Source organism: Microtus pennsylvanicus, chromosome 5, assembly GCF_037038515.1.
Source record: "Microtus pennsylvanicus isolate mMicPen1 chromosome 5, mMicPen1.hap1, whole genome shotgun sequence".
In the NCBI taxonomy this organism is placed as follows: domain Eukaryota; kingdom Metazoa; phylum Chordata; class Mammalia; order Rodentia; family Cricetidae; genus Microtus; species Microtus pennsylvanicus.
This window is the reverse complement of record NC_134583.1, coordinates 59967776-59988803: the sequence shown is the minus strand read 5'-3', so window position 1 is coordinate 59988803 and position 21028 is coordinate 59967776. Positions and strand designations below refer to the sequence as shown.

Sequence of the window (21028 nt, the reverse complement as noted above, 5' to 3'; positions counted from 1 at the left end):
GTCTTGGATATGTGTAGCATTCAAAGATCTGAGCATCCTGGGAGAAGACAAAGGACCTAACATTCCTTGGTACCCATGAGAATTACTAAATAAATATTATTAAATATTTGCATACTTCCTCCCAGTAATAGGAGATACTCTGTTATCTCTTTAGTATTTGAGGGAATTAAAGCTCATTGTTAAAGATTTATTTTTACTTATGTGTGTGTGTGTGTGTGTGTGTGTGTGTGTGTGTGTGTGTGTGTGTGGCACATGTGTGCAGGTACTCAAAAAGGCCAGAAGAGGGCATCGGATCCCCCAGAGCCGGAGTTACAGGCAGTTGTGAACTACGTGACATGGCTGCTGGGAACTGAACTCAGGTCTTCTGCAAGAACAGCAAGTGCTCTTAACTGCTGTACCACCTCTCCATCCCCTAAACTCAGATTATTTAAGGCCATACTGCAAATAAAAGGTCCAATGAGATCCTGGGCTTGCTGATCAGTTCTTGCAGATGAAAACTCCGAGAACCCACATTCTTCCTGATCTGTCACTATGACGTGTACATGTTGCTGCTGTATCCAAGTCCTAGGCAACATCCAATGGCTGACTGCTTGTTTTTGTTTCTGTCTTGAGATAGTTATATATCCCAGGCTGACTTAGAACTCTTAGCAGCAGTATCTCCTTCCCTCTTCCATCTCCCATCCCTCCCCCCTCAGCCTCCTAGTGTGGGATGCTGGTACTGACATCCAATGCTTAGACTGTTTTCATTTACTTAGCCACAGCTCATCTGCTAGATGTCAAAGATGAAATACAAGTTGGCACAAGCCTGCCTCGTTAATCTCTAATACACACCGAAATGCCTTGGATTCTTTGGAAGCAGTTCATCATTGCCTGGGGCTCAAAACTGGTTTTTGTTCCTTTGTTTCAAGATTATTTATGAAACATTAGATATGCAATCTTCAATGTGAAATCTTAATTACTGCCCTTTTAGATGATTTCATACCCTCTGAAGGGTGTAAATTAGAAAAATAACAGCAGAGTGAACGACAGGACACACTGTGAACACAGTTGCCCTAGGTCCCAAAAGGAATCCAGCATTGGTTCCAGGCTCACTGTTCCTCCAGTCAGTCTTATGGGAAATCTCAGACACACAGAGGTACGAAGAACCTCTCCATCACCCTTCACCTCACACAGGGTTTACTAGCATCTGTGGCTTTCAGGACAGGGTCAGTTCTAAGAGGACAGATACTCTATGTCCACAGTCCCTGGGCCCCATGGTCACATGCAGACAACCTTGTGTGTGTGCATCTGTCTGTGCATCTGTGTGAGGTATATGCTAGGCTTCAAATGCTCATTCACTGAGCTGTGCCGCCAGCCCCACCTGCAGACATTCTGAGTGAGTTTGCAAAGCCCCCACTGTGAGCATCTCATTGTCTCATCGTGCCCTATCCTGTGCCCTATCAACTTAATGAAAGGCCGCAGCACACTGAATCTACTCTTTCCAGCAGCAGCGGAAGGAATCGGGAAGGACTGAAGAGGTGGCTCAGTGGTAAGACACTTGCAGGGCAAGCATAAGGACCCGAGTTCAGATCCCCATGAAAGCTGGACAAGGTGCTCCCTGTGTGTAACCCTCCTCACTGGAAGCTCAGCGACGGGTCAGGCCAGCACAGAAGGTCAGTTCTAAGTTCACCAAGACAAGTTGTCTCAAAAAACAAGGCGGAGGGCAGTAAAAAAATAAAAGAGGATACTGGAAGTAGATCTCTGACCTCCACACAAGGACACACACAAATGAGTGTGCCCCCACGTGTGCAAATACACACAACATACGCACATGCATGTGCACGCGCACGCACACACACACACACCATACGCACACACACCATACGCACATGCATGTGCACGCACACACACACACAGGAAGGCAGAGTTGCTGGAGGGTGACAGAGAGGCCCTCTGGTTTTTCATTCAGCGACAAGAACCAAAGTGTCAGGAGGAGTCCCAGGAACAACGCTGGGCCCAGAGGCGCTCTCCTCCCCAGCTCCTCCAGCCTCATTCCTTCCTCACCCAGCTGCACCTGGCAGCTTTTAACACCACAGAGAGAGGGCAGGTAGAGCCTAAGAGAGAATACAAGTAGTGAATGAAAGCCACGGGGCCTGGGAGCAGGGAGTGAGAATTTGAAGCAGCTTAGCCTTCATAACCTGAGGCCAGCATCCATCTGTTTCCCAGCAGTCAGCAGCGAGGGGAAAGTGGGCGTTTCTAGCATCTGTGCAGCCTTCAGTTCTGTCTTCCAGGAGGGACAAGGGCCCAGACAGGATCACCTAAGGTGTCCTCTGTCACTCTCTAGCTCAGGGATTCCAGGTAAAAATGAATCTTCCTCCAAGAGGGGTGGGGGTGGAAAAAAGAGGGCCTAGTTTAGGAAGGTCTCAGGGTGGAACAGGCTGATGAATGGTGAGCGTTTGACCCCTGTTGGTGGGCTGCAAGCCATGCAGGTGATGACTCCTCTCACTTTCCTGGATATTCCTCCCTCACCCCTTTTAATTTCATCTGTGTTTGAGGTACGTGTGTGCATGTCTGCATTGTATGGAGGTTGGAGGACAGCTTCAGGTGCCATTCCGCCTCAGGTGCCTTCCACCTTGTCTTTTTGGAAAGGGTTTCTCTCTGGGACCTGGGACTTACTATGTGGCTAGTCAGGCTGGCTAGACCATTCCAGGGAGCACCCCAGCACTGGCATTACAAGCAAATGCTACCACCCCTGGATTGTATATAGGTGCTGGGGATGGAAGTCAGGTCCTCATGCTTACACAGCAAGCATTTTATTGGCTGAGCTACTTCCCTAGCCCCTCTGTTTCCAATGGCTTCTCCAATGGCAGGCAAAACAGAGAGGAGAGTCTCCCCTACTGTGATACCGGACTTGCTGCCGATCATCTCTTTGGCCTTTTTGATTTACAATCTCATGTGGGATTCCCCTCTGTCTGCTATGAATATTACCATTGGTTAAAAAAGAAACTGCTTCAGCCTATAGCAGGGCAGAATATAGCCAGGCTGGAAGAGATATAGAGAGAGAGTGTAGGCAGAATCGAGGAGATGCCAGGTAATGCCAAAGGAGATGGTCACCAGAACCTTTCCGGGTAAGCCACAGCCTGGTGGAGATACACAAAATAATAGAAATTGGTTACTTTAAGATATAAGAGCTAGCCAGTAAGAAGACTGAACTAATAGGCCAAGCAGTGTTGTAATTAATATCGTTTCTGTGTGATTATTCGGGTCTGGGTGGCCAGGAAACAAAAGAGCAGTCTCCATTTATAAAATGGTGTACCTACTGCCTGGTATGGAGTCACATAAGACCTAAAAAAGCTTAAGAAAAAAGAGCTTCTAGACTCACAAAAATGAGAGCCAAGTGCAGCTTCTTGGTAGTCACATTTTTTTTTTTCAGTTAGGCTCTGTTTGCTGGAGGCAAACAGAGTCGAGGCTTCTTTAAGGGAAAGTTTCCTGACTCAGTATCAGCAGCAAAAACTACATGGCTTCTTTGAGAGACAACTTCTTGGTTTATGCTCTGATTCTTTCAGGATGCCAAGCTCTTGGATGGGGTCTGTGAGCAGCATGCTGCAAGTTGCTTGGTGGCAGCATGGGTCAAATGCTTCCCAGAGTTGAGGTGGTGAGCGGTGACTTCCACCTGGCAGTCCCAGAGTTGGTGGTGGACGCACCTCTGCCATGCTAAAAGGCCGAGAGAGGCTGAGTCAGCATCCAGGGCTGCTGCGACCACACTACTTACCATTTTAAAATGTTCCTGGTCAAAAAAGGATTTCAGATACACCATAGGACGGATTCAGACATAAAAGACCTCTAAACGAAACACAGTGTGTTTAAAAAAAAATGTACGTAGGCTTGGGAGAGAGAGAAAAAAGAATATAGACAGTTATAAAAAGAAGTAAACGCTTTTAAAAAATAAAACAAAATCTTTAAAAAGATAGTAAAAATTTTTAATTTTATATTATAAAAATATAAGAGTACAGAAGTCATATATTAAAGGAATAGAGAAAAATAAGCCATGTAAAGATGAAATATACACAGAGAGTCTGGGTTACGCATATTATTGTGTTTTCTTTGAGTTTTTTGACTGCAGAGAGACATTTGATTCTGGGGGCTGCTAAGTTAAACCAACATAAAGGTATCTTGACTTCAAAATTTGAGTCTAAGGATATGTTGCTTTGGAAAGGGGGTTCTGCTTTTGTTCCCACAGAAGATGAGAACCTGTGGATTCCTTTCATACTAATGTAGCTTGATGGAATGAGACCCCCCCACAAAGTTCTCCGTGAACCCCTAAAAATACTTTATCCAACAAAAAGCAGGAAGTAGTTTGGAGAAAACTAAACCCAAATTCCCAAAATTATTGCTTATAAATGTTTGCTTTTATTTAAAAGTGGTTTGGTATAAATTGTTAATGGTCACAGTCAATCTCTTTTAAAAAAAATAAGGAAGATACGTATGTTGGTATGAACTTTGGTTTATTGATACAAATTTAAGGTTAATTTTGTTATATGTGTTTCTGTTCTTATTTAAAGTAACATGTTTAGACAGCTCATTTAAAAATGTAATGTATAATTAAAAATTACAGATTAATAGGGAGTAACTTATAATAGTCAAACTTGTAGTCATATTAGGTTTTCTAGATATACAGAGATATATTTCAGTTAATCTTCAACACTTTCAAAGACCTACAGAACATGGCATTTAAAATGTTTTAAGAACTTAGACTTGACAGTGAGATATGTCTGCTTCTGGCAGCACTATTTACTGCAGAGAGGTTGATGGGCATTAAAGAAACTCATTATGGAATTTGCCTTCAATGTGACAAGGCTAGCCATTTGGGCAAGAAATTGTTCTTGCCTGGACTGCTAATTGGTATGCTGCATAAACTGAACATGCAGGACCCACAGAAAAATGACTGCTGCACGTGCCTAAAGAAGGTGAGACAGCTCTCCAGAGTTCCTGTTTCACAGAAGAAACTGTCAGACGTTCTGCAGGACACAGAAGAAAGCAACCAATGAACTTTGCTATTACAAGGCAGAACAGATCTTCAAATTTCCTGTTTCATGGAAAAGTCTGCGGGATACTATGGGCCTGTAGGCTGAAGATGAATGCTCCAATGATATAGAAGAACTTTGAGTGACTTTCCAGGCAGCAAGATGTCTCTGTCAATTCTAAAGTTTTAGAAGTTGCTTATAATACACTTCCTGTTTACTTAGGTAATATTATATCCTTCAGGGGTCTTTGAAGAGTTGAAATAGTTATAGTTTTCCTTAGTTATAATAAAAGATAAATTAGGTATGAAACTTTAGAATCACAAAGATAAAATAGATGATAGTATATTTTCTTTAATTATGCCAGATACAAATAGACTAAATATTGTAACTGTGATTCTTGCTTGAACATGCTTTGTTATATGCAAACTTATTATGTTAAAGTTAAAACCTTCCTTTTTATTTAGACAGAAAAGGGGAGATGGTGTGGGATTCCCCTCTTTATGTTATGAATATGTTTTATTACCATTGGTTAATAAAGAAACTGCTTCAGCCTATGGCAGGGCAGAATATAGCCAGGCTGGAAGAGGTATATATAGAGAGAGAGTAGGCAGAATTAAGGAGATGCCATGTAGCTGCCAAAGGAGATGGTCACCAGAACCTTACCCAGTAAGCCACAGCCTGGTGGAGATACACAAAATAATAGAAATGGGTTACTTTAAGATATAAGAGCTAGCCAATAAGAAGACTGAACTAATTAGGCCAAACCGTGTTGTAATTAATATAGTTTCTGTGTGATTATTCAGGTCTGAGCAGCCAGGAAACAAAAGAGCAGTCTCTGGTTACAACAGTCTACCTCAGCAAAGCCATGTGTTAGTGAAAACACTGTGTTCACTGTGGCCTGGCTGGGTGTGGAGGAGCAAGATAGGGGGAAGCATTGAAGGGCCTCAGTTTGAATGCACCAGGCCCATGTGGCAAAACTAACCACTTCCCACAGAGCAATGTGAAGATAGCCTTTCGTGGGTGGAAGGGATGAAGCTCCTGTCCTCCTCTGTGCCCAGGACCACAGATGACAACTGACCTGTACTGTCAGGAAAGAGGAGGCCCAGGGCTGGGGCTGGGCCTTGCTGAGCCATCATGCAAGCTGCGGGCTAGAGTAGAACTGCTTAGGCTCTAGCAGGTGTTTGATGACGATGGAGAACCTTCTAGAGACCCAAGATGTATTGCTTGACAGGTTTGAATAAGGCCCTCTTCCCCCTTTCCCATGAGGCTCTCAATAAAATAAACCTGCTCATGAAATCATCGCAGCCTTTGTTCTCCCACCTCCACCCTTCCTTGGGCTGGGGCCAAGCGCTGAGATACACCAGGGACCAGAAACAAGAGGGAGGTTACATGGGAGAAGCACAGAGACACTAAATTGCTACAGAGTTAACATTTATTGAGATCCCTGTGGGTTCCGGTCTGCCCTGAACAGTGCACCAGTAGCCTTGTCTTATCGCAGGAAGAATCCCTTGGGCAACACTTGGCTGTCCTCCTTGTATCTGCATGGAAACTGTGGTGACTCAGAAGAGGAGAGCCACCGGCTTTATGGAGGTGACCTCGGGGTCTAGGATATGATCAGTCCCAAGCAGACATAATGCTTTTAACCCTTGGTGCTGGGGGTTTGAACTCAGGGCCTTGAACATGCTGGAGAAGAGCTGCAATGCCCTCCGTCCCTTTCTAAATTTCATTCTTGAGATGCCAGCATACCAAGGTGCCAAGGCCAGTCTTCAACTTGTCCTAGGAAGCTGAGACAGCAAGTGTGTGGCAAGACACCTGCCAGAGACAGACTTCAAAATTATATAACGTTGGCTCCAGAGTCTTGCTCCTCATCAAGGCCTGATTTACTGACTGCTAATTACTGGTAGGGAATCAGGCTGTGCATTTCCTGGCCTCGGAGCTTTCTCCTGCTACTGACTAAAACTCAGGAACAGATGTCTTGCTCCCCAGCCTGTCCAGAACTTCTCTCTAGGGAATAAGTCCAACAGAATGGCTTTCCAAAAAGAAGACGGGTGTTGGCCAAGGACATAGTAACAACTGTGGATCTTTGCTGTCTAACTGTGCTCTCATTGAGAACCAGCCCTGTGTTTACCAACACTAGGGGCTTGGTAGAGTATTACTGAGCATTGAGAAGTATAAAACTAAGATAGAGACTTTGTCCTCAGAATACTCAAAATAGTTGGAAGGCAGGCATGTATAAAATTAAATATCTGTGGGTTAAGAATGTCTTAATTGAGGCTGTCTGAATTTACCATAAAATGAGGAACAGATGAGCGCTCTGAAATCTGAGAGCTGGGATCAGTTGCCTCTCCTTTAGGCCTCCAGGGAGCTGGGATACGGGAGGTGTCCCGCAGCTGAGTCTGGAAAACATGTAGCACTTGACTATGCAGAGGAGAGGAGCACAAGCAGTGATTTCTAAAACAAGGAGGAGCAAATGCACAGAGGCCCTGATGTGGTGAGGCTGGGGCAGGGGAAGGGGCATGAGCATCTGTTTAGCTGGGGGAGGGGGGGTACCTGAAAAGAAAAGCGAGAGAAGGAGGAAGGGGAGGAAGGAGAGTTGGAGAGACCCTTGAAAGCCAGGCTAGGTGGCAACATCATGTAGATTTGCCATTGTTACCTAGTATGGTAGCCCAAGTGTTCAAGGTCTTCTCCTTGGTAGTGCTGTCGTGAGAGCTGGACAGAATACAAAGTCCAGGTCTCTGGAGTGTCACCAAAAGGGACTGGAGTCCCAGCCCCTTCTCTGGTCTCTAGCTTGTGTTGTGAGTGGTTTCACTCTGCCCTCTGCTGCCACCATGGTGTGGTGCCCGGCACAAAGCAACAGTGACTCTGTCATGGGGAACCTCCAATACTGTGAGCCCAAACCAAACATTTTCTCTCCATCAGTTGATTAACTCAGGAGTTTCACTGTAGTGACAGAAGCTAACACAGCATGCTGAGCCAATTCCTACCAGTAGGATGGAGAATACCCCCAGGTTTGCGGAATCCAACCCAAGCATGCATAACCCCCTGACTTTGATCCCCAGCAATCTTGAAGTCAGGCATGGTAACACACATTTGCTCTCGGGAGGCAACAGAAGGATCAGAAGTTCAAGGTAATCTTTGGCCACAGAGTAAGTCAGGGACCAGCCTAGGCTACATGAGGCCTCAAACAAAACAATGAAATGGGGCAGGGCACAAATTTGAATAATATCTTCTAATTCATTTTTGCTTTAAGTAAAGAGACAACTACCATGGGAAGTCTACCAGAAGGAACATTATGTCACGTGGATCCAAGTGGGGAGCAACTGGGAGCCACAGTATAGGCGTAAGTCACAGGTACGAGGTGAGGGGAGAAGGGTGACATCAAGGTCTTACTAAACAAAAGTCAAACATTTTGTAGGGCACATGGAAACAGTCTCCATGGAATAGAAAAATACCATCAAAGGAGGACCAGTTTGTCTCAGACAGTGACCCTTGTGGGGTCAGAAGGCCAAACATGTGGTGATGTCATTGACTGTGATAACATTTACAGATCCCGGCTTTGTCTGTCAGCTGCCTTTCACCATAATCACTGCCTACTGTCTAAGTGCCATCGTGAGTCCTTTCACCTGGATCTGAATTCTGGAACCTACTGAAGCTCTGTGTCCTTCCCTCTTCTCATCACTGGACACAGGCAATACTCAGAGAATTTCCTGGGGCTGATGTGAACACTGATATAAAGGATGCTGATGTTCTTAGCAGAGACGCCGGTGCAGAGCAGGTGCTCAACCAAGAGGTTACCCTCTTGCGATGTTGTGGACCACTGTCCTCTGAGCATGGTGGCCATTACCGTCTCCACGAGAGCAGCTGAAACTACCCACAGGAGATGTTCAAGGCTGGGTTTGTTGTTTCTTTGCAGGAGGGGTAGGGAGGGAGGGTCATTAGACCCTCACCTGAGATTCTAGATACTCCCTGCAATACCTCTCCCCTTACAAGATGCAGCTGCTAAAATGTATAGTGTGTAGAGGGTTAACTGAAAGGGAGACACCATCTATACAGCAATGGAGAGGTCGCCTTCCGTGTTGGAGTGACACTTGGCAGTGATTCGACTATTTTGGGCTTCCCTTGTAAAGGGGTTGTTTTTGAGAATAATAGCTCAATGGTACCAAGCTCATGGGCTGCCATCAGACTGAAATGAATGAGCAAGAACCTAAAAATATGGATATCCCACCAAACCACTGACCTCAAAACACTTTTCTCTCTTTGCTTGGTGAAGCAGGCTGGCCATTCCAGGGAGCAGAACTGGAAAGATGAACATTTCCAGATAATCTTTGGGGGAACCTGAAACAAGAATAGTCCCACTGAAAAACCCAAAAGACCTGGGTTCATCTGAAAAAGACATTCACTGCTTAACAGAGAGAGGAAGGGAGAAAGGCGAGGAGGGAGAGATGGAGGGAGGGGAACATATTCCATCTGGGCTGGTGCTGTAGCATCTCAGCTGGCTGAGTGCTTGCCTATCATGCAGGAAGCCCTGGCTTTGATCTCTAGCACCCAATAAACTGGGTGTGGGAGTACAGGCCTGTATTATAGCATTCAAGAAGTAGCGGCAGGAGGACCAAATGTTTCAGGCAAACCTGGCTATATAAAAGTTCAAGGCAAGACCGGGAGACCCTGTCTGAAAAGACAACAAAACAACAAGTGTCATCTATTCAATAACACAGTCTGACTCGTCACTGTCTGCTTCAGGCTGCAGAGTGGGACTGGGTTACTAAGAGACTAAACTCGGCCCAGTGAGCCTCTGGACTCTGGCAAGGATGTGGTCTGGGCCCTGCCCAGGTCACGGCCTCCAGGTACCTGTTTGCAGCACCCAGGCAGTCACAGCACAGAGGCCAGTGTCTGCGAGAGCAGTGGGGTGTGAGCATGAGGTCCGACAGAAACTGAGTCTAGAGAGGAGCTGGGATAGGGGACTTCAACAGATGGGGCCTGACAGCCACAATAATAGCAGCAGTGCCTAACCAGGGTCCAGAGCAGAAGGCACAACACAAGGAGAAAGAGCAAAGGGAGGCTTTATGAGCTGAGGGACCAGCAGGCTGGACCTGGAGACCTGACGACAAGACCTTTCTTCTACTCTGTGCATCTGTTTACCCTCCCTGTCTCTAGCTCAGTATTTAGTAGAGAATCACAGTGCTTGCTACATTCTCTCGACTACGTGCTAACCTTCCAAAGATGTCAGCGACCCAACAACACTCCCCTTACAAATGAGAACTCTGAGGCTGAGGGGGGCAGCTTAGCTCAGGTCCTGAGTTCAACTCCCAGCACCAATGTGAACAAGCCAAGTGTGGCAGTGTGGGCTTGTGACCCCAGGGCTGGGGAGTGGGATTCCTGGGGCTCACTCCAGCCAGCTTAGCCCATCTGGGGAGCTCCAGGCCTGCCTCAAAAGACAAACAAAATAAACTACAACACACATGCCTATGTGTCTGAGCACCCCCACCACACCCTGTGAGTGTCAGCATTACATCCCAAACTACAGAAGATGCAGGCTTGCCTCCTTACTTACAGGTCTTGGGCTCTACTGTTTCTGCCTTCCTGGGAGGACAAGGCGCAGGAGGCATCACTGGGAATGGGTGCACCGGGAGGTAGTGCTCCATGTTGAAGCCATGAGGAACCAGCTCATCCAACGGCGAGACCTACAGGCAGCAGGGCAGGGCAGTCAGTTTCAGAACAGCTTCAATAATTGGATTTTATTTATTTTTTTAATTTTAAAATTCAGCTTATTTATAGTGGCGGCATACACACATGCCACAGCACACACATGGAGGTCAGAGGACAATCTGTGAAAGTTGGTTCTCTCCTTCCACCCTTTGAGACCCAGGAACGGAATTCAGGTTATCAGGCTTAGCAGTAAGCACCTTTGCACACCAAGCCGTCTCACCAGCCCTCGGTTTCATCATCATCATCATCATCATCATCATCATCATTTTTTTTGTTTTTTATTTTCAAGATAGAGTTTCTTTGTGTAGCCCTGGTTTCCTAGAACCAATTTGTAGAGCAGGGTGGTCTTGAACTTAGAGTTCAGCCTGCCTCTGCCTCCCAAGTGCTGGGATTGAGGCGTGAGCCACACTGCCTGATTTTCCTTTATAAGCTTGTAAGGGAATGAACTTCTGTGTCAGATAGATAGGTTGGGGGACATTCTGAATAGAAGTGTTCCCTTCCCTTCCCTCCTGGCATGCTTTTAAATGGGTAAAGGGGTTGTGGATTTAGTTAAGTGGTAGAGTACCTACCTAGCAAGTACAAGGCCCTGGGTTTGGTCCTAAGTACTGAGGGGGAAAAAGACAAAATTAAATGACAGTGGAGTTAAAAACCTTAGTGGGGAAAAGGGAGAGGAAGACCACGTATGGTTGAAACATTGGCCAACAAACCAAAAAGAAGCAGGAGGCTGGGGAGTGGTTACAGCTCTTGTCCCACAAGTGTGAAAAATGGAATAATACCAGGTAGGTATGGCAACCCCCTGCAATTCCAGCCTCTGAGGTGGAAGAGGATCTCCAGAGCAATTGGCCTGGGAAGGCTACATCAGCAAGCTCTGGGCTTGATTGAGAGACCCTTCTCAGTGAACCAGGTGCAAACATGACAGGACGACAGTCCCTGACACCAACACACGTGCACCCCACATGTATGCCCGTATACACACAAACCTGCAAACACATAAGGAAGTGGTAAAAATAAACAGGGCTGAAGTGAGCCTGGATGATCAAGAGAGGAAGGTGGGGAAGCCATAGGAAACAGTCTAGAGGACACAACCCTTCCCAGTAGAATCCTAAGGGGCACGGCACTCAGAACTGCTGGGCATTGCAACAGTGAGAAGGAGAAAGGCAATGCCACCCAGAGGTCATGTGAAACATGGCTGCTGTCCGCGTCTTCCCTTGGGCTGTTGTCCCCTCTTGACATCTGAGTAGCTTCCTTTGCACCAGCATTCCCTGTGGGCTCCCCAACCTCCCCAGTGGTTCTTCTGTAAACAGATAAAGCAAAGCCTGAGGAGAACTTCTGTGGGATATTGTAATGGCACCCCAAAACCCACTTCTGATTCACAGGTCTACTGCCCCACTCGGAAACATTGGCCCTGTTCCTGGCCACCCTGAAGAAGTCTTCCAGAGGCAACTACTCCTATGAGCACCTAGGCTGTGCTTCCCAATGTATAGAAGAGACCCATCTAGAATGTCAAGACGTGTACAAACAGGAAAGCAAGCACTCTGGCTGTGATGGCTACTTTTAGATGCCAAGCTGAATACACTAAGGAGATCACTGATAAAGGTATCTGGTAGTCTGTGAAGGTGATCTAGTGATGAGAGACTAAGCCAGGCCTGAGCTGGGGAAGATTCACCCTCACCGTGGACAGGGACCCCCAAGGCAGGCAGCAGAGACGTGGAAGGAAGTGAATTCTCTCTCTCCTAGAGCCACATGTCTTTGCTTTGCACCTGTCTTAGATGCTGGGACTCCTTGCTACAGAGTTTTGACCCTGGAACTTGCACCTGCAGCTCCCTGGGTCTTGCTCCTTTGCACTTGGACTGAGCGATACACCACCAGCATCCCTGTGTCCGAGTGTCCCAGGCCTTCAGCCTCAGAGTAAGCAACACTGGCTTTCAGGTTCTCCAGCTTGTAGACGGCCTGTTGTGCGACTGCCCTGTGGTGGTCTGAAGGGAAATGGCCCCCAAAGGGAGTGGCACTATGGGGAAGTGTGGCCTTGTTGGAGAAAGTGTGTCACTGTGAGGGTGGGCTTTGAGGTCTCTTTTTCTCAAGTTTCCCTCAGTGTGACATGCAGTCAACTTCCTGTTGCCTGCAAAACATAGCATTCTCAGCTCTAACACCATGTCTGCCTGCATACAGCCATGCTCCTGTTCATGATCATAGCAGACTAGCCCTCTGAAACTGTAAACAAGTCCCCCTCAATTAAATGTTTTCTTTATAAGAGTTGCTGGGGCCATGGTGTCTCTTCACAGCAATAGCAAACTCTAAGACACACAGCTTTAGTTAATGTGTGTAAGATGATTCACCAATGAGGCTCCTGTCATATACCTACCTACCTACCTACCTACCTACCTACCTACCTACCTACGTAGATCATCAGTCAACTATCTGCTATCTATCACCTCTTTATCTCTATCACCAATCAACTATCCATCTATCACCTATCTTCATACTCTATCTACTATGCTTCTCTACCATCTCCCTACCTACCTATCCATCTACCCAATCATCTACTGCTGGTTCTGATGCTTTATATAGCCTGAAGGTACTTGACTATATAAAAGAATATTCTTAAGTTCCCTTTTAAGATTGAACACAACTAAAGCTCTCTACACAGATCAAGAAAATCAACAGCATAAAAAACAAAAGATTAAGAATTATAGCCATGGCTGGGCATGGTGGTACACACCTGTAATCCCATCACCATCTGGGAGGCAGAGGAAGGAGGATCACCACAAGACCTTGTCTCCAAAATAAATAAGCAAACAAAGCAAGCAAATATAGTCAGGTATGATGGTGTACACTTTGCACCTCAGCACTCTGAAAGCTGAGGCAGGAGAATCAAGAGTTTAAGGACATCTGAACTACATGTGGAGTTCCACGCCAGCCTGGTCCTGACTATATAACAAAGAAAAACTAAAACCAATAAATAGAACAACTATCTTAGAAAAAACAATTCAGGAAAGAGAATGACAATTAGTATCTATAGAGAAATTTGTATAAGAATTGCACCCACAAAGTAAGAACAGGGTGTTTGCAAAAAGGAACAATCACAGAACAAGAAAGAGTTTTAAATACAAGAATCTGTCAGAGACCACTGCGGTAAAAAAAAAAAAAAAAAAAAAAAAAAAAAAAAAGAAAGAAAAGAAAAAAGTTACTCAAAATCTAAAGAATTCAGTTTTGGCTCTATCTCTGTGACCTTGTTCAAGTCCCTTTACCTCTGAGTCTTTATTTTTTTTAATTAAGGCTGTCAAAGGTATGCAATTCTGAGGTATATTTCCAAGGGTTCTCCCTTCTTGGCTGCTGGCCCTCTCAGCACACAGAGAAACCTGCTCTATCCACTACTTGTGTGGGACAATTCTATATTCTGTCAATTATGTTTTAAATAAACACTGATTGGCCAATAGCCAGGCAGGAAGTATAGGTGGGACAACCAGACAGGAAGTAGAGGTGGGGCAATGAGAACAGGAGTATTCTGGGAAGAAGGAAGCTCTTTCTGCAGTCCTGTCCAGACACCAAAGAAGCAGGACCTGCCCCGCTGAAAAAGGTACTAAGCCATATGGCTAACATAGATAAGAATAATGGGTTAATATAAGAGCTAATACGAAGCCTGAGCTAATGGGCCAATCAGTTTATAACTTACATAAAATTCTGTGTGATTTCTCTTTGGGACATAACGACTGTGGGAACTGGGCAGGACAGAAACCCCAACAAGCAGGCCCTCATGTTACACACTACTGTCACTACATAGATCCATTGTAAACATGTTTTACAGCGTGAGCTGGTCACAAGGAAATGTGAGCTGTCCCATTTAAAAGAATCTACTGTAAGGTTCAAAGTGCATAGATGATGGTTTTGAAGCCACTCCATTCTCAGAAGAACCATGTTGCAAGTTCTAGCTCCAGTGTCTCCCCTTTCCCTCCCTCCCAAACCAGGATGTGACTGGCGGGGTTACTGGTGCTGCTCTCACTGAGGCCTAGCCCATACTCACCGAGCTCACTGTGACAGCAGCTTCCTGTTTCACTTTATATCCTTCTGGAAGGGTAGGCAGCTCGGCTTCATACTCTAAAGGAAGGGGAAAGTGTTCAGTTCTACACTTCATTGACATTTGTGATGCAATTTTCTTCAAATAAAACATTCTTAAACTTTAGTTCAGTTGGTAGTTTACATAGATGAAACACAACTGCTCATTGGACATTATTGTTTTTGATTTATTTATTCAAATAAGTCAGTACTGGGATTGAGCCCACGGCTCTGCAGGGTAAGTGCTCCCCTGCTGAGCTATATCCCCAGCCCCAGTTGGTTGATTTCTTTAAGCTGCCTTATTCAAAATGAGTAAGATGCCTGGCCCCTTAAGAAAGTCAAGGCTTTATGTTAGAGTCTGAGACTCTTCCCCAAACACTACAACTTCAGACTTTGCCCAAACATGATGTAACTACAAGGACTAAGCAGAATAAGACAATGTTAAAGAGAATGCCAAAATCATATGTAGTGGCTTGAATGAGAATAACCCCATCTTAGTCAGGGTCTCTATTACTGCAACGAAACACCATGACCAAAGAGCAAGTTGGGAAGAGAAGGGTTTGTTTGACTTATATTTCCCTATCATTATTCATCATCAAAGGAAAGTCAGGACAGGAACTCAAACAGTGTAGGAACTAATGAAGAAGCTATGGAAGGATGCTGCTTACTGGCTTGCTCCTCATGACTTATCCAATCTGCTTAATTACAAAACACAGGACTACCAGCCCAGGAAAGGCACCACCCATAATAAGTTGGGCCACCCTCCCATCAATAACTAAGTAATAAAATGCCTTACAGTTGGATGTAATGGAGGCATTTTCTCAGCTGAGGCTCTCTCCTCTCTGATGACTCCAGCTTGTGTCAAGTTGACATAAGACCAGCCAGCACCACTGACCCCTTATCAATCTGACACACAAACACATCACTACCTTTTCCTTCTTATTCATCCCCAGGATCTCACATTAAAACATAAATAACTTTAAAAGTCCTACAGTCTTTATAAACTCAAATACATTAAAATTGCATTCCCTTTAAAATATTCAATCTCCCTAAAAGTTTAAAATCTCTTAAAATTTCTGTCTTTCAGCTATGGGCTCCTGTAAAAATCAAACTTAAATTAAATACCTTCTTCAAGAGGTAAGAACCAGGACACAGTCACAATCAGAACCAAGCAAAACCAAACTCCAACAGTATAAATCCCACTCATGATCTCCTGGGCTCCTCCAAGGAGCTTGTGTCACTTCTCCAGCTCCACCCTCTGCAGCACACAGCTGGTCTTCTAGGCTCCCGCTGGCTCCACCCCATTGCTGCTGCTGTTCTTGGCAGTCATCCCATGGTACTGGCTTCTCTAAAAAATGGGTCTTCTGCTTCAGCTGGGCTACATTTTCACCAGTAGCCTCTTATAGGCTCTCTTCAAGGTGCCAAGCTTCAGCTTCTTTGCACAACCCTTCAGTCCTGGCCCTTCCAACTGCCACTGGGGCTGCACCTTTACCAGTGTCCTCTCCTGGCCTCCTGCAGGGCCAAGCTGTTCTCCATGACCCCTTTATGCCTTCAAAACCAGTAGCACCTGGGTGACTCTAACACCACCAAATTTGGTTACCAGTGGGAGGTGCAACCTTGGCCACCTCTAGAACACTGCTTGTGTGTGCTGGCCCTCAGGAAACAGTTCCCAGAAGATTTCACCTCAAGGATGCTGGTCTCTTCTTAACACCGCTAAATTCTCAGCTCTAGCTGACCAGCATTGGGTATCCCAGCAAAGCAAAGGTTATTAATCACAGCTAAGATTCTTTAGCCCCAGCTAACCAGAATGACAGACTCTTAAATGAAAAGAGCATATAGTAATGTCTTTAAACTTTCCTCTGAAACCTCATGGGCCTCCATCTTCCACACTGCTCTCAACATTCTTTTCTTCTAAGCTCCTATAGAATATCCCACTGAGTTCTCAACACTCAATGGCTTTTCTAGCCCAAAGTTCCAAAACGTCCTTCTACACAGCAATACCCCACAATCTTGGTACCAACTTGTCTTGGGATCTCTATTGCTGTGACAAAACACCATGACAGAAAAGCAAGGTGGGGAAGAAAGAGTTAATTTAGTTTACATTTCTATATCGCTGTCCATTGTTGAAGGAAGTCAGGACAGGAACTCAAACAGGACAGGAAACCTGGAAGAAGGTGCTGATGGAGAGGCCATGGTTTGTTCAGTCTGCTTTCCTATAGAACCCAGGAGCACCAACCCAGGGATGGCACCACCCACAATGGGCTAGGCTATCCACATCAGTAACTATCTAATAAAAAGCCTTACAGCTGGATTTTATGGAGGCATTTTATCAATTGAGGCTCCTTCCTTTCAGATGACTCTAGCTTGTGTGTCAAGTTGACACAAGACCAGCCAGCACACCTCCATAGGCTCACGTGTTTGAATGCTTGGTCCACAGTTAGTAAAACAGTTTTGGAAAGGATTAGGAGGTGTGGCCTTGTTGGAGAGGGTATGTCATAGGGTAGGCTTTGAGGTTTCAAAAGCCCACACCAGGTCCAGTCTCGCTCTTTGACTCCAGTTTGTGCATCAGCTACTGCTCCTATGCCATGTCTGCCTGCCACCATGCTCCCCACCATGATCTGACTGATGTCCCACTCACGTTCTGACACTATAAGCAAGCCCCCAACTAAATGTTTCCTTTTATAATTTGTCTTGGTCATGGTGTCTTCTCACAGAAAAAAAAAGTTAACTAAGACAGCATGCATGGAGCAGAAAGAGACTTAGAGAACATTCCACTCAAATTCTATAGCATAGTAACAATCACAGCCAAGCAAGGGACAGAGATGCTCCTGGGCTGCAACCATTGCTTCCCTGAAAGAATGGGGAGAAAAATGACAAGAACCAATGTTGTCAAGATGATTTCAGGCTCATGTTGCAGCCATGAGGAAAACGACAGTCTAGGCAAAGTGGTATTAACAGAATGACTGTACTCACTAGTTTTCCATAGCTGTGACAGAACACCCCAACAAGGCAACTTAGAGGAGGGGGTTATTTGGCTTATAGTTCCAGCAGGCTAAGGGTCTGGCATAGCACGGAGGAACAGCAGCAAGCAGTAGGCATGACAGCTGGTGCAGAAGCTGAGGTCCCACATTCTGAACTTCAAACATGGAGCAGAGGGAGAATACTGCTAATGGTACAAGACTTTAAAACCTCACACTTCCTTCAACAAGGTCACATCTCCCAAGCTTCCCCCAAACAGTGCCATCAGTTGGGAACCAAGTGTTCAACTACCTGAGTCTGTAGAGGACATTCTCACTTAAACCACAACAGTGACTAAACTAGATACAAATTTTATTTCCTTGCCTAATTTCTTGCTAGTTAGTAGACACTTTTTATAAAGCACCTAAGTATCAGCTTGGAGACAAGTACACCAATCCACAGGTCATAAAAAATTTAAATTACATTTATTTGTGGGGGGAAGACACACACACACATCGCAATGCCCATATGGAGGTCAAAGGACAACTTGCTGAAGTCAGTTCTCTCCTTCCACTATATGGGTCTCAGGGATCAAACCCAGGTCATCACTTGGTAGCAAGTGTCCTTACCTGCTGAGTCATCTTGCTGGACCAGTCATGAGTCATTCTGATTCCTAATGCCTGCTACTGCAATGTTAATAGGTTGGAGCATTCCCCATGGGCTTTATTGGGACGGGATGAAATTTTTAAGAGGCAGGACTTCTTAAAGGGTAGAAATGGTCAGGTCAGTTCCTCTGTTGTTCTGTTGTAATCATTTTTGCTTTAGATGGGGTAGTAGGAATTGAACTCTTGAGCCTCACATGTGGTAGGCAAGTGCTCTCCCACTGAGCCCACTTCCTCTATTGTGATTCCCTCTTACAAAGAGATTAGTTTTGCTCTGCTATGGTTCCACCATGATATTATATTGTACCAAGGATCTAAGCAACATGGCTGTTGTGGCTTGAATGAGAACAAACAAGTTCATGTTTCTAAACTCTTGGACCCCAGTTGGCGCTGTTTGGGATGTTTACTGAAACTTTAGGAGGTGCAACCTTGCCGGAGGAAAGCACGTTATTAGGGTCAGGCCTTGAAAGTTTATAGCTGGGTTGGAGAGATGGCTCAGCAGTTAAGAACACAGTCTGATCTTCCAGAAGTCCTGAGTTCAACTCTCAGCAACCATATGGTAGCTCACAACCATCTGTAATGAGATTTGATGCCCTCTTCTGGCATGCAAGCAGACATGCAGACAGAACAAAACATTGTATACATAATAAATAAAATCTTTTAAAAAAGAAAGAAAGAAAGATTATAGCCTTGCTCAGCTTTCTATCCTCCACCCACTTCTTGACAGATGAAACATGAATTTTCTACTTCCTGTTCCTGCTGCCATGTGCCTTCTTTGCCACCATTTCCTGCCTGGAACTTTGACTTCTGACAAGAACCAACCCGACAGGCCAGGCAACGCCTACAACAACCTCCCTACTGTAAAGTCAACTGATGATGAACTTCACATCTGGAGTTGCTACAGAAACACCTGAACCCACATCTGAGTAATAGAGAGATGGGGCACTAGGAGTAAAAATCTTGGGGACTTGGGGACTATTAGAAGCCAGGTAGGTAGCTCCACTGCCTACCTTTCTCCCTGTCTTGAAACCCCTGAGATAGTGTAAAGTCTGTTTATTTAGGTTTAAAATACACACATACACCTTTGTCAAAATAGAAAGTATTTACTTACTGGGAAAAAATCTCAAGCAATTCAGAGGTCTTACAAAGATAGTAGAAGTCACAAATGATCCCACCAAACACAAATCCAACCAAATCTTTTCAACAAATTAACTACATGTGTAACAGTATGTGTAAGCATTACAGCTCTAGAGGGAAAGGTACTCTGGTCATCAGAAACCTACAGCTCAGAAGGGAACGGTATCCTGGCTGTCAGAATCCAGGCTATACCTTTAACTGTTACAGCTCTGAAGGGAAAGGATCTTGACTGTCAGAAGCCAGGCTATACCTACAGCTCTGTTCTGGTGGGAGATGGTTTTCCCACCCGAATACAGCAGTTCTGCTTCTGTCCAGGAGAACAGTTACTTCTCTGCTTCACTCGGCTAAGGGGGTTCCCTGTAGAAATATAGCAGTTCTGTTGCAGCTCCAGCACAAGTTGTTACTTCTCTGTCAGGCTCCACTCTGGTGAAAGAAGATTGTTACCCAAACCTCATTCAAGGGATTTATTGGGAGGTAGGAATCTGGGAGAGTGGCTGTCTCTGCCAGGGTGGAAAAAGGGAGCTCCCAACTGCTCAGGTACAGGGCTTGTATAGGGATTCTTAGGGGCGGAGTTTTCACAGGTGAAGATTTTCAGGGTAATTGGTCAGATTTCAATCCCCGAGTTTGAATAAACTCAGAGATTGGCTGGGTTTCATGCTCAGGGATTGGTTGGTTTTTCTGCTGAGTTTGAGCCTCTCCCTCAATATATAGAGAATAATCAAGGAAGAGGAAGCAGCCTGATATCAACTTTGGCCAATAAGGCAGGCACATACATGTGCATGTACACCACCCCCAGGCCTTACACACACATGCGCACCCATATACATAAGAACACACATACACATATGCATACCATACACACACAAGGATGTTTACAATATACATGTATAACAGTGAGACTGTTTCTCTATTGGTGCAATCAATCTTAAAATATTAAAATCTTAAAATATTGGTACAATCATACTTAAAATATTGTGCTTGTATGCACATTTTATTTTTTCCATTATATTTTTAAATAAACCTCTTTCATCTTTTTTCTTTTTATTGTTTTTCTCCCTTCCCCTCCCTTCCTCCCCCCTTCTACCCTCTCCCATTATCCCCACACTCCCAATTTATTCAGATCTTGTCTTTTCCTACTTCCCATGTAGATTAGATCCATGTATGTCTTTCTTAGGGTCCTCTTTATTGTCTAGGTTCTCTGGAATTGTGAATTGTAGGCTGGTTTTTCTTTGCTTTAAGTCTAAAAGCCACTTATGACTACATATGATATTTGTCTTTCTGGGCTTCGGTTACCTCACTCAATATGATGTTTTCTAGATCCATCTATTTGCCTCCAAATTTCAAGATTTTATTTTTTTTCTGCTTTGTAGTACTCCATTGTGCAAATGTACCACATCTTCTTCAACCATTCTTTAGTTGGGGAGCATGTGGGTTGTTTCCAGATTCTGACTATTACAAATAGTGCTGGTATAAACACAGTTAAGTGTATGTCTGTAGTCAGAGGCCACT

At 45.0% G+C, this 21028-nt stretch overlaps 1 protein-coding gene across 1 annotated transcript in view; it reads right to left on the bottom strand.

Moving 5' to 3' along the window:
• Window positions 1–21028, bottom strand: part of Iqck (IQ motif containing K) — a 132548-nt gene that overhangs the window by 95362 nt on the left and 16158 nt on the right. The window contains exons 2-4 of the mRNA XM_075972025.1: window positions 14731–14804; window positions 10555–10684; window positions 9241–9338 (exon numbers count right to left, since the gene is read on the bottom strand). Of these exons, the coding sequence (XP_075828140.1) occupies window positions 9241–9338; window positions 10555–10684; window positions 14731–14804 (302 nt within the window). The remainder of the gene's footprint in view (window positions 1–9240; window positions 9339–10554; window positions 10685–14730; window positions 14805–21028) is intronic.